This window comes from Notothenia coriiceps, unplaced genomic scaffold (assembly GCF_000735185.1).
Source record: "Notothenia coriiceps isolate Sejong01 unplaced genomic scaffold, NC01 NC01_scaffold00027658, whole genome shotgun sequence".
NCBI classification, from domain to species: domain Eukaryota; kingdom Metazoa; phylum Chordata; class Actinopteri; order Perciformes; family Nototheniidae; genus Notothenia; species Notothenia coriiceps.
In genome coordinates this window covers 442,319-455,795 of record NW_011360359.1, presented here as the reverse complement: position 1 = coordinate 455,795, position 13,477 = coordinate 442,319, and the positions used below count along the sequence as shown (strand labels likewise).

The window sequence follows — 13,477 nt, the reverse complement described above, 5'->3', positions numbered from 1 at the left end:
AGAGAGTTATCGTCTGAGAATGCAGGCGACAAGTGTCTGCACCGGATACTAAACTGTCATGGTGAAGCCTTTTGTTAACGAGGAAAGAACAGGTACTTGTGGGAGGAAAGACAAATCCAACATCACGTCTATTTCTTTATTTTTGGGCTTCCTATCCCTATCCATCTATCCTATCCACCGAAGTCTCATATATTGTTTGGCACAATTTAGAGAGGTGGCTGATATTCGTCATGTGTCATATCATCTAATTCCTAGCCTTGTCCAATTAACTTGAATGCACTACAGGCATCCAGATATCTTAAGGTTTCACAGCAATTGACCAAATCTGAACAGGTCTCATTAAAGTAGAATATTGTTATAGCTGCAATATAGAATGGTCAGATTACACACCATATTTAGGGACATCTTAATTAATAACTGCCCGTCTGATCTTGATTATACTTGGATTGGTAATGAATCTGCCCTAATAACCCTGTATCATTATTTAGTGACAACATTTTCACTTTTTTCTATCCCTACAGGTGCAAGCTTTTATTCCTTTTTTCAGTTGTATGTTAATTCTTTAGATCCCTACTTTATATCAAACTTTTCTGCTTCTTACACACTTTTAGGTCCGCATGAGTCATGACTGAAGGAGCTCCAGCAGTAGGGGTGTCCTTCTCCTTCTAGGCTTATCAGGGGATATCTGTTGAGCTGAGTGATCCATGGCAGAGCTCGGCCTCCCCTCTATCTTTAGTGAGCCCGCTCTGTGAGTGGACAGCCTGACTTTATCCGGCCCACTGTCATCGAAGCTGCCGGTATTTTTAGGTGTTGGTCTGGAGTGGCAGCAGCTGCGAAAGCATTTAATGCCCACCCCCAATTCCAACTCTCTCTCTCACTCTTTAGCGGTTGGACAATGACAGTATCAGAGCTGACGCACCAACCGAGCACTCGGCTGAAAGACTGCGGTCACTATCTGACTCCTAGACATCGAGTGTGAATGGAAGAGTTATTTTTCATCGCTTGCTATGACTCTCAGTGACCAGGAGGTGTGCTAAATGTGAGCCTGATCCACAAACAACAAACCAGAGACACAAGGAACAAGAGCTGAGGAGACTCGCAGAGCTTCACGTCAGAGCAACAGAAGGAAAGCTACCATTTCTACCAACTAAGAATCATTTAAAAAAAGGACACATGAATGAACAGAAGCCAGCGTGAACGTCTCGAGAACAACATTTTCAGATAGACCTCACATCAGAGACAGAATGCTTTAAGGACGGCAACCCTTATAGAGGTACGTTTATCCTGTGAGTTTTCTAGTAACTTTTACAAGCTGTACTGTCACTGTATATGTCTCTATACACACTGCTTCTTGACATGAGGACCAGTTAAGTATAATCACTTCCAACACAATGCTCAATGAGTATTTAGGCCTGTTTCATATCTGTATTGATCATTCAGACTTGTCAGAATATCTGTAGTACTACTAAGAGCTCTCTTTTTAGCCAAGACATTAGCACATGATGATGTGCATCAGTTGTGTGTTGAGTCATACTTTACAGCAGCCAAAATATAGATGATGACAACATAAGGGACACAAATGGGACTCACAAGAGAGACTGATGTTATTGACTGCTACATGATAAAACCATAGGCTGTTAGAATGCAATAGAGGTAATACAGAAATAGTGTAGCTTTAACAAGGGAATGAAGCTAAATGTCAACAAAGCAAAAATCAGAAAGGATACTGTCATGCTTGATTCCTACTACACTAATGGGTCAGTTTTGTCTTAGTTAGTGGCTGCACACTGCACAGTTTGTAGGCTATGTGACACATGGCCACTGCTGCTTTTTTTGGACAGACTACTTTATAAATACACACTTCAATGAGTTACAGCACCAGCTGAGAAATGTGAGTGGTTTATGTTTGCCAAAAACGCCTTTATTAAACCAACAAGCAAAACTAAACTGACTAAACCCCAGGTAAGCCTTGCTAACTTCATTAAGTATTTCAAATGCGTGAAACTCTTAAAAACACTCTCTTGCTCTACAGTATCTTAATCGGATTTAAGTTAATAAAATAGTCCTTTATCAACACCCTCAAGATTTTTCTCAAAGATATCTCACAATTGATATGCAATCATCTGGTTAAGGTTAGGTTCAGGTTCAAAATGTAGTCATTTAAATTGCCAATAAAGGTTTGTGCTTGATTTAATAAACATTTTCTCTATTTTACAGCTCCTCCACAAAAGATAAGAGGCTCTTATTGAGGTGATCCCACAGCAAAAGAAACGTCTTCATTCAAACCAGAAGTAGGGTGACCTTATCATGGATATTTTCGGAGGTGCTCCTCGAGTTCTGGGCTACCCACGCCCTGTGCTGGTACAGTGTGGCACAGACGCAACCCTGAGGTGCCAAATTGGTGGTGACCCTCGTCCTGATGTGATCTGGGAGCGTAAAAACATCCAAATCTTGTCTGAGGGACGCTACAAGCTTTCTGAGGAGGGGAAAGCTTACTCACTAACCGTTACTGGAGTAACTCTGCAGGATGCTGGCCAGTATATTTGCAAGGCCATAAATAGCGTAGGTGAAACATGTGCAGCAGCCTCTCTAAAAGTGGAGGGAGAGGCCCAGCAGGTCAATGGTATGCAGCCACCAATGAAGGAAAATGGAGGATTTGAAGGACATCAGAATGGATACAGCACGGTGAATAATGGTGAACACAGGAAACAACAAGAGGAGGTTGATTTAACGTCTGACGATAAACCGCGATTCCTCATCAAGCCCCTCTCTTTGCGCGTGGACCGCGGAGAAGATGCTGCCTTCTCCTGCAAAATCTGGGGCACGCCTCTGCCTGAGGTGACGTGGGAGAAAGACGGGAAGAAGCTGAATGATATATTTGAGAGTGCACACTATAATATAAGCAATCAAGATGGCAACTGGTTCCAGCTCAAGATCTACAGGACGCGCATGCCGGACAAAGGAGTCTACACCTGCAGGGCCGTCAACCGCAATGGCGAGGCCTTGGTCGGTGCCGTCCTTCTTGTTGAGCCCGTACCGGAGCGAGAGGAGAGTAAAATGTCCTCGAACGGTCAAACTAACAGCCAGTGGTCGCCGAAGCAAAGAAGCGGGAGGCTCAGTCTGTCGAGGGTCATAGAGGAGCCACCTGTCAGGGTGTCTAAAGCCAAGAAGTTTGCCGTGGCAGAGGGTAAACACGCCAAGTTCCGCTGCTTTGTGACAGGGAAGCCAAAGCCGGAGATCATTTGGAAGAAAGATGGGATTCCACTACTACCCGGGAGGCGCCATCTGATATTTGAGGACAGAGAGGGTTACTACACGCTGAAGGTTCTGTACTGCAAAGTGCAAGATACAGGACTGTATGTGTGTGCAGCTTCAAACGCGCTTGGAAACACCCTCAGCGCTGTTCACCTGTCAGTCAAAGGTAGGAGATGCTTTTCCTGCAATTCTAACCGGTAGATCAAATATAAAATAGTATAGAGCTGTTCAAAATGCCAAAAGACTGTTAGATAATCTTCATTCTTGCCAAATAACAGCAGAGAGCATATATATACCAACACACATTTTCCAGAGATTCTATGCCATCGTTAGTCAATATTTTACTAACAGCTAATGGCCCAAATGCATGAATCATTGTGGCTGCTAATGCATCCAACCACAAGCAGCACTTGTGAGGGCTAATTGCTTTGTGAGCATTGTTGAAATGCATGGAATCACTTTTAAAGTGGCTAATTATTTTGTTCTCATCCCTTGATAATGGGCAGATAATTCTCGGGGTCACATGCCTTTTCATACGCACAACCCTGCGTCGTGCCAGCTGCCTCTATCACAAGTGTCAGCTAAGTCGTCGGGTCAACATGCCAGTCTTTAATGTGTAGATAATGTAGAGTGCCATTACAGCAACTGAACGCGGCTTAGAAACGTGTTCAGCAAAGGCATTCGACAGTCAAGTGGTTGGAAAGAGGTTTTACTACAATGGAAAAATGGTTCTCAGAAACAGCTTTTGTTCTCATAATCCCCATGCACCTTATTACATGTTACTGAAAATATGTAATGTTGTTACTATTACTAAAATTATCAAAAATCTAGAACTCATCCACTCATTTTTGTTCCTTAAAACATCTCAACTCAGCCATTCCCTTTGGTCCTTAGGTCCGGTTGTGCGGTTCAGGCGTCCATTAAGAGACGTGGAGGTACAGGAGAGGGAAGTTGCCGTGCTGGAGTGTGAGGTACCTGATGAGTCGCTCCCCTCTGCCTGGTACCTGGAGGACCGGCGGCTGATGCCCAGCAATAAATACGGGATGGAGCAGAAAGGAACCACACGAAGACTGACCATCCAGGATGTTGGGATGGACGACGATGGAGTTTACCTCTGTGAGATGCCGGATGGAGGGAAGAGCATCGCAGAGCTATCAGTTAAAGGTTTGTTTTATTGAATGAGGGTATGCAGTATTCAACATTTGTGGATCAAAGGTTAATAATAAAGGGAAATAAGACAGGATGAGTTAGAACATTTCCAAGCAGCCAGGAGTTTAATGTATCTACTTTACAGGTTCTATTGTTCGTAAACTTCCCCGGAAGCTGGAGGTCCTGGAGGGGGAGAACGCTGTGTTCTGCGTGGAGGTGGAGCACGATGATATGGAGATCCTCTGGTTCAAAGACGGCTTGATGCTTCACGAGACTCAGCAGACCATCCTGAAGTCATTTGGCAGAACGCACATTCTGGTCTTTGTCAACGTGGCCTATCAAGATACAGGGGTAGTTACTTTTGTCTCAGGGAGATCCAAGACTTCATCGCGTCTCAAAGTCAAAGGTACATTTGGGAAATGAATTGAAATATTTTAAGATTTGCGTCTTAAAACAGACTCATTATATTATTTTCTCTCTTTTAGCAACAAGACATCTTCCTCCTATCTGCCCCGTGGAAGCCAAAATGAATGTGGATGGACTCAACGGCGCTCTTCTCACCTGGGTTACTGCTCCCAACAGCCAGACCTCCACCCGATCCATTTTTGTCGTGGAGAGACAGGCAGTGGGCTCCCAAGAATGGCATAAGTGTTTCACCTCAGAGAGCGCCACTTCAGCGGATATCACCAGCGACAGCGTTCCGTGCGAGGGCGACTACCGGTTCCGGCTCTGTTGCATCAACAAGTACGGGCGAAGCGGCCATGTGGAGTTTCCCAAAGTTGTCCATATAGGTGAGGAATCTACTGTAAAATACATTTATACATTATTCTTTGTATTTAATTGTAAACTTGATTCAATTCAGAAATGTAAGTTGAAGCTTTCCAAAAGGTAACGTTTTATTGCAAATGATGGAAACCAATGGCTACGTGAAAAGTGATGATGACACAACAAAACTGAATCATTTGTTTGCTTGTCATTACGTTTTTTTCCTCAGTTCCTGGGCCAAAGATCTGCAGCAGGCTCAAAGGTTGTGAGGTTCTGGAAGGAGAAGAAGCTAAGTTCTCCATCGAACTGTCTGCACCAATGGTTGGAACTTGGTTTTTGAACAGCGCTCAACTGCAGCATGGCGGACGGTTTTCATTACAACAGTCCCAAACGCGGCACTCATTGGTAATCTGTGAAACTCGCACCGCAGAAGACTCGGCAGAGGTCACGTTCATAGCCAATGGAGTCCGGGATTCAGCTGTGCTCAAAGTTATACGTAGGTGTAACATCTGGTATTTCTGTGAAATTAAAAGCTTCTTTAAACGTCTGGGATTTATGTATTTCTTGGAGTTTCTTCAATTTTTTCTTTTTTTCTTTATAGCTGCTGTGATCAAATTCAGTCCACAGTCAAACGTGGACAGCAATAAGAGGGTGGAAACTGGTGACGCCATTGTACTCTACTGTGAAGTCTCCCACCCTTTCGCAAAAGTCTGCTGGTTTAAAGATGGCCAGGAGCTCCAAGTGACAGACGGCCTTAACATCCAATCAGATGGGAACATGAGGAGGATTGTGATTCAATCAGCTGATGCGTCCCGCTCTGGAGTTTATACATGTGAAACTTCTGGAGATGTCATTACATTCAATGTGGACGTTGCAGGTAAAACATTTTTTGAATAGTTGATACATTTCAGTTCCTATTTTATATTTTTATAAGTTACTTATCTGCATCATGTAAATAAACAAAAATCCATATGCTTTTCTCCCCGTGTTTGCTCAGGTCCTTCTGTGGAGTTCAGTCCGATCCCAAAAGAGGATCTTCATAAGAGCAGCATGGAGCTGGACCCCGTAGTGCTGCTATGCAATGTCTCCCAAGATGATGCCGAAGTCGTGTGGTAGGAAAATGAGGAATCACTTATGTTGTGTGTTGTTGTTCCCATATAGTAACACTAATTACTGGACTTGATATACAGTTTTGTATTTTATAATAAAGTATTATTTGGTCACCATGTGTTTTACAGAAGTCTGTGTGTGATATTGTGTGTCCCAGGTATAAGGATGGCTGTGAGATCCAGCCCACTGAAAACATCACTCTGCAGGCAGAGGGAACCATGAGGAGGCTGATCATCCGCTCTGCAGAAACTTCAGATGCTGGCAGCTACACCTGCCAGACAGGAAACAATAGCATGGACTTTACCGTCAATGTTAGAGGTACAGGGACATCTCATCTCGTTGTTCCGAAGAGTGTTTCAAAAAATATCTATATGCAATACAGTCCAAATCATCTCTCTTTATGGATATTAACATAAGCTGCATTATAAATCTGACCTCCCTTGGTTTCCTCAAACTTCAAACAGAGCCTCCAGTGATGATTGTGGAACCTAAGGATGATATTGTGATGGAGAGCTACATCTCAGAGGAGGTCAACCTGCAGTGCGAGTTGTCTCGCTCCAGTGGGAAGGTGCGCTGGTATAAGGATGGCCAGGAGATGGATGAAAGTGACAATGTAAAGCTGATATCTGAAGGTCCTTACAGGAGGCTGACCATCCTCAACGGCTCAGTGGGCGATGGCGGAGAGTATGTTTGTGAAACAGATGGAGACTCTGTCTTTTTCCAACTTAATGTCAAGGGTAAGACAGAGATTTGTCTTTGTGCCTTTTTATGATATACTATACATCTAATACAGGAATGTGCCATTTTAAAGTATTTCAAATAATTACATTTAACTATCCTCTTCATGCATCAGAGCCCCTGGTAAGAATCATTTCCCCAAGTGAACCAGAGGTGGAACTGACACATTCGGCATCCGAGAGGATGGAGCTCAGCTGTGAGATCTCTCAGGCGGATGCCCCGGTCCGCTGGTACAAAGACAGCATGGAGGTAGAGGAGAGTCCTAACCTGATCCTGGAGGTGGATGGGGCCCATCGCCGGCTTGTTATACCCTTTACATCTGTGGATGACGCAGGGGAGTACATTTGTGACACTGAAGATGACTCTGTGTCCTTCCTGGTCACTATTGACGGTAAGAATGAAAGAAATAAGTGTGACTTTTCAGAGCGTCTAAATATTTTGAAGGGAATAATATCACGTTATGACTCTTTCCTATTAAATTATTTGAATCCGACTTTTCATTTAGAGCCCCCAGTAACTCTTACTCGTCCAGAAAACACGCCGGAGAAACTGGAGAGTTTTGCTGGCAAACCAATCGTCCTGGAGATCGTAGTGTCCCGGCCTGGTGCCGAAGTGAAGTGGTGGCTAAATGGCAGAGAAGTAGAGGAGAGCAGTAACATTGCAATCACTGAGGAAGGGCTCATCCATCGTCTGACGATCCACTCTGCCACCCCAGAGGATTCTGGGAAATACACCTGTGACGCTGCTGAGGATAAAATAGATTTTGAGGTTAAAGTTTCAGGTAAGAGGCCATGTTTTGGAGATGATTTCTGTCCCAAAATGCAACTTTAGAGCACACCAAAATGTCATGTTGACTCTAAATATGTAATTTTGCATTATCAGAGCCACCAGTGAAGATCCTAAGAAAGTCAGAGATTAAGATAAATCTGAAATCTCTGATTTCTGATGACATTGTGCTGGAGTGTGAGCTCTCCAGAGCCAATGCTGTCAGCAAATGGTACAAGGACAACTGTCGTGTTGAGGACGATGAAAGGTTCTGCCAAGAGGAAGAAGGGGCTTTCCGCTCATTGGTCATCCTCGCCGCTGAACTTGGAGACTCGGGAGAGTACTTCCTGGATGTCGGAGATGACAATATCAGCTACCATGTTATAGTAGAAGGTAGAGTTAGTTAAGTGAATTTGCTTATGATTTGGTTTAGAAATAACTCCTTCCACTTATCATCTGTCTTCTTCTCTTCTCCTTAGAGCCGCCAGTGACAATAACTGGCAACTCAAATGACTCTGACAACCAGGAGATGGTGGCAGGCGATGAACTGATCCTGGCCTGTGAAGTGTCCCGTGCCAACGCCCCCGTCCAGTGGTTCTGTAATGAGAAGTTGCTAACCAGTGACTCCCGGACCTACATTGAGAGCTATGGCACTCTGAGGAAAATTATCATCTCAAATGTTCAACCCTCAGACTCTGGGAAATACGTGTGTGATGCTGGGGACGATAAGATGATCAACGTTGTCAAGATTCAAGGTAAACACTCAGTGATGTCTCCAGAGATATAGATTATCAATAGGATTGTATGGTTTTCTTAGAAATGACTCTGTTTCCTATTCTATTAAAGAACCTCCAGTTACGTTTGTGAACAAGGAGGATGACATTGTAGTGACAGGTTACGAAGCAGAGAGCGTGACTTTGGAAAGCTACGTTTCCAAGGAAAACGCCATGGTACGTTGGATGAAAGACTGGACGCCTGTTGAAGGTGAACGTACCCAAGCTCTCGTGGAGGGCCATAAGCGCACCCTAACAATCAATCCTTTGAGACGCTCTGATGCTGGCGAGTATACATGTGACGTCAACACAGACCAGATCCGCTTCGGCCTGCTGGTGAAAGGTCAACATTTTCATTTCAAGTTGTCATTCGATAAAATTGTTGAGCACTAAAGTATGGTCTGGAACAACATGATAACTTGTTTTTTTCTGTATTAAAGAAAAGAGGATAAAGTTTGTGATGCCACTACGAGACACTGTGGCCCATGCAGACGGTATGGTGACCCTTCGCTGTGAGGTGTGCAAGCCAAAAGCAGATGTCCAGTGGCTGAGGAATGGAGAGGAGGTGGTTCCGGGCAGAAGGTTCACTATTCGGGCGGATGGAGTTGAGAGAAGCCTGACCATCCACCGTTTAATCAAAGAGGATGCTGGAGAGTATGCCTGTGAGTCCAAAGATGACCGGAGCGTGGCAATGCTGAGAGTTGAGAGTAAGTTTTGCCTGTGATCAGAATGTCTGTCTTTTCTTAAGAGAGCAAGCATGGTCATTCACTTTTTGTATGTTTCTTCAGTGCCAAGAGTAGTGGAGTTCCTCACAGAGCTCCACAACACCACTGTGCTAGAAGGAGAAGATGCTACGTTCAAGTGTGTGGTGTCCCCTGAGGATATCCAGCTGGTCTGGCTCTTAGACAATGAGCCAATCACGCTGGGTGATCGTTTCCAGGCAAACCAGAACGGCCTGTGTCACACCTTGTTCATCAAGAAGTGCCAGATTTTGGACTGTTCTAAGATTACAGCAGAGGCGGAGGGACAAATGAGCAAAGCCAGCCTCAAAGTTCAGGGTAACTATTTAATGAGAGGAAAAGAGAGTATTAACACAAAGCAGCAGTTCAATGTAACCTGTATTTCTGTGTCTCCTCATAATGTTCAGAGGCTCAGGTCATGTTTATAAAGAAAATGGAGGCCGTCATGGCGGAAGAGTTTGGAGACGCCACCTTGGAGACAGAGATCAGCCTGGAGACGGGAGAGGTTCAGTGGATGAGGCAAGGAGTGGTCATCCAGCCTGGTCCCCGACACACGCTGGCCCAGAACGGCTGTAAACGCAGTCTCAGCATCCAAAACCTGAACCTGTCAGACAGGGGAACCTACCGCTGCGAGACTCTGCATGACCGGACGCAGGTCAAGCTCAATGTAGAACGTAAGTGATCCGGGGCACGATGAGGATGACAAACAGATCAATCTTCTAGTTGTTTCAGAACTAACAGACAGAATCCTTTCTAATGTTTGGAAAAGGAAACAGGTGAGATCTAGGCAACAAGATAACAGTACATATAGGAGGTGCTTTTCACAGTATGTCACAGTGCAAACAGATACTAAGAATAGCCGGGCTCGACCTGTATGTGTGAAAAGGTTTTTGAAAAACAGCCATTCAATGTGTCCTGCATGACACTGTGATAATGGACCATGGAGTTGTGATGCTATAAACTCAACTGGTTCCACTACATAATGTTTTCACTCCTCTCGCTAAATAACTCGTCCTTATGTCTTCCAATCCAGCACGTAAAATCACCATCCGTAAAGGCCTGACTGACCAAGAAACCTTAGAACGAGAGACTGCTTCCTTTGAGGTGGAGCTATCCCACACAGATGTGGAGGGAATCTGGCAGAAGGATGGCATCAGGGTGAAAGCGAACAACCAGTGGAGGGTAAGCACCAATGGCCTGGTCCACAGCCTCACCCTGTCCAACCTCTCCCTGGAGGACACGGGCACTATTGTCTTCACAGCTGAAGGGGCGCGCACCAGCGCTAGGCTCACCATCAAAGGTAAATTCTGGCCTTGAAACCAACTTTATCTAAATGTTTAAATAACCCAAAAATATGAGGGGTCAATTTCTAAGTTTTCTAAGTGTTATTTCATTGGCTCATTGATTGATTTTGTTAAATGAACAGAGACTCCGGTGTCTTTACTGAAATTGCTAACTGATGTCAGTGTGGAGGAGGAGTTGCCAGTCACTCTGGAGTGTGAATTCTCCAGACAAAACATCGAAGTCAAATGGCTTAAGGTAAAACAAGTCTATGGTTTGGCTTATTGCAGAGAAATGTAAGATGTGACGGAGTCTCACGGAGCTATTGATGTATATGTGTTCATCTAAGACAAAATAATTTAAAGAAATGTGTTTCTAAAAACCTTTTCTATAATAATTCCTGCTTGATATCAATGAAAACAAATAAACAAAAAGTGATATGTTTCAATTCTGTAGAAAATATCAATTTAAAAACAGATGTACTGAGATCATTTTCGATGAAGGAGGAATACCTGGGTTTCTTTGCTTCTGTGAATCAGGACGGGAAGGAGCTGAAGGCGGGGAAGAACTGTCGGATCTACTCCATGGGCCGGAAGCGGTTCTGTCAGATCATGCAGTGCACCCGGGCTGACTCTGGAACATACACATGTGACACGGGGGAAATCAACACTTCCTGTTCACTGGAGGTTAATGGTTAGTAACAGGAGCTGCAACAAAACACATGACATGAAATATTAAAAACTATTTAAAGCGACAAGGCAACGTAAAACAAACGTCTTGACATTTATCTTCTCAGGGTTATTCTAAGGGTTGTGTGTCTAGACACTGCAAATTCGTTTTTAGCTTATAAAATATCTCCCTCTACAGGATGAGAAAGATTATGTGGATTCTTATATCTCTTTACTCACCTCGCAGAGCATAAGTTGGAGATAGTGCACAATCTGGAGGACCTTTACATTCAGGAGGACCAGAATGCTGTCTTCATGTGTGAGGTTTCTCTGGAGGAGGTCCCTGGGGAGTGGTTCAAAGAAGGCCACAAGATCCGGCCCACAAGCACCATCAAGATCCGCACTGAAGGTAACAAAGGATGGTTTTTATTATAGATAGGACTGACTCATTTCAATAAGATTGAGAAATAACTTAAATAGTACCTAATGTGTTGTGATTAATATCTAAATGTAGTAGGTAGAGTTAGACAAGTGAGATAACAAGAATATGGTATCATAAATAACGGATCAAAACTAAAATAGGGAAATGCAATGTAATGTAATGTAATGTTACTGGACTAGTGATTATAGGGTGTAGGCTGACCTCTGGTGGGCAAATGGTAAATTGCAAGGTCTGTGAAAAAACAGAAAGCAAAAATAATCTATGTATTTTTTTCACCTTCAGGGTCCAAACACTTCCTTCTGATGTGTAACGTCAAAGCTGAGGATGCTGGGGAAGTCCGCTTTGTAGCCAAGGATGTTGAATCTACAGCTTACCTCGAAGTAGAAGGTAAGTTCATATGAGATTAATATTTTACTTTAAAGTTGAATTGTTCTAGGATGTTGTCATCTTAATAAGTGTCCAATTAAAAAGTGTCAAAACATTTCCTTTCACTTCAGAACTCCCTGTTTCTATTGTAAAACCCCTGCGAGATCGAACGGCCCTGGAGAAACACCGCGTGATCCTTGAATGCACCGTTTCCACGCCACGCTCCAGCGCAACCTGGTACAAGGGCAGTGAGGAGCTGGTTTCCTCTGATCGAATTGAGATCCTGTCTGACGACTGCTCACACAAACTGGTGATCCAGGAGGTGTCTGTGGAGGATGAGGGCACCTACACCATCGAGGTCGGGGAGCACACATCCAAAGCCAAACTGATGGTGGAAGGTAAGTTGTGAAATATGAGTTGTTATAGGTTAAAAAATTATTATGAATTAGTATTTCTTACCATGATAACACTTGTCTCCTCTGTGCAGCCCAAGCCCTTGTAATGGTGAAAGAGCTGGAGGATGATGAGGTAACCGAGCCTGAGGCCGCATCTTTCCAGTGTGAGGTGTCTGTAGATATAAACAAGGCTCCTCTGTGGAATTTAAATGGAGAGACTCTTCAGACGGGCCCCTCTGTCCGCCTGGAAAGCCACGGGACGGTCCACAAACTCACCTTGAAAAACACCAGTGTGGACATGAGTGGGGTGGTCAAGTTTACCTTGGGCAAGGCCAAGAGCAGTGCCACACTCACTGTAAAGGAAAAGTAGAGGAAGAGAGAAAAAAGAAAGTGACTGAGAGAAAGAAAGTGAGAGAAAGAAAGTGACTGCAAAATGGGAAACTTTCATGCCACCTTAAACTGTAAAACATCATGTTAAACAGTTTGCATTTCCCTGTTCTGAATGTAATTCAAATTGATGGTATGCAGTCAAGTTAGACAGACCGTGGATGTTGAACTTGAGGCATGTCAAGTTATTACTTTTTTACCATGTAGATGCTATTTAATTGCCTGATTTTTAATTGACTTTACATTATTGTACTCTGATAAAACGCCTCAAAATAAAACACCAAGTAACAGTGGTTAATAACATGGTTCAAATACATGTCATATATGGTTCCTAAAAGAATGTTCCATTAAAATGCACTGGCACAGTTTTCTAATATCAATGCTAAATAAGCTGTGTTTTATTGCATTACAAGCATAGCTTCTGGTACATTTAATACAGCATTCACCATTAATAATTGGAAATAAATAGAGGTTGAAAATACAAATACAACGTGTAAACATTACCTCACACGCACCGAAGGCAGACTTTTAGCGGCTAGCTAGTTAGCTTGAGCTACAGTTAGCTAATGCTTCTCAAATTACCTATTGGATGGCTAGCTAATTTGTGAAAATAATTTAGTCGAGAAAGAAGATATATTTCTCT

At 43.6% G+C, this 13,477-nt stretch overlaps 1 protein-coding gene across 2 annotated transcripts; it reads left to right on the top strand.

Annotated features, from left to right (window-relative positions):
• Positions 1 to 922: 922 nt before the first annotated feature.
• obsl1a (obscurin like cytoskeletal adaptor 1a) lies at positions 923 to 13,214 on the top strand. Of its 2 annotated transcripts, XM_010785429.1 has the most exons (25): positions 923 to 1,273; positions 2,218 to 3,421; positions 4,150 to 4,419; positions 4,550 to 4,810; positions 4,890 to 5,195; positions 5,399 to 5,665; positions 5,771 to 6,046; positions 6,167 to 6,281; positions 6,437 to 6,597; positions 6,744 to 7,016; positions 7,133 to 7,408; positions 7,523 to 7,798; positions 7,900 to 8,175; positions 8,262 to 8,537; positions 8,629 to 8,898; positions 8,996 to 9,262; positions 9,344 to 9,613; positions 9,703 to 9,969; positions 10,329 to 10,595; positions 10,722 to 10,834; positions 11,116 to 11,269; positions 11,492 to 11,653; positions 11,969 to 12,073; positions 12,184 to 12,450; positions 12,540 to 13,214. In XM_010785429.1, the coding sequence occupies exons 2-25, from the start codon at positions 2,308 to 2,310 to the stop codon at positions 12,815 to 12,817; spliced, it is 6,567 nt and encodes a 2,188-aa protein (XP_010783731.1). In that variant the 5' UTR covers positions 923 to 1,273; positions 2,218 to 2,307; the 3' UTR covers positions 12,818 to 13,214. The 2 variants fall into 2 exon arrangements, with proteins under 2 accessions (XP_010783731.1, XP_010783730.1); XM_010785428.1 differs by having other exon boundaries at positions 5,399 to 6,046.
• Positions 13,215 to 13,477: the final 263 nt, after the last annotated feature.

Excerpts from the sequence above, each read along its gene's own strand:
- obsl1a (XM_010785428.1), top strand. The coding sequence starts at position 2,308 with ATGGATATTTTCGGAGGTGCTCCTCGAGTTCTGGGCTACCCACGCCCT. Across the intron at positions 6,282-6,436 it reads GATGATGCCGAAGTCGTGTG|GTATAAGGATGGCTGTGAGA; the intron begins GTAGGAAAATGA and ends TGTGTGTCCCAG. Across the intron at positions 9,614-9,702 it reads AGCCAGCCTCAAAGTTCAGG|AGGCTCAGGTCATGTTTATA; the intron begins GTAACTATTTAA and ends CATAATGTTCAG.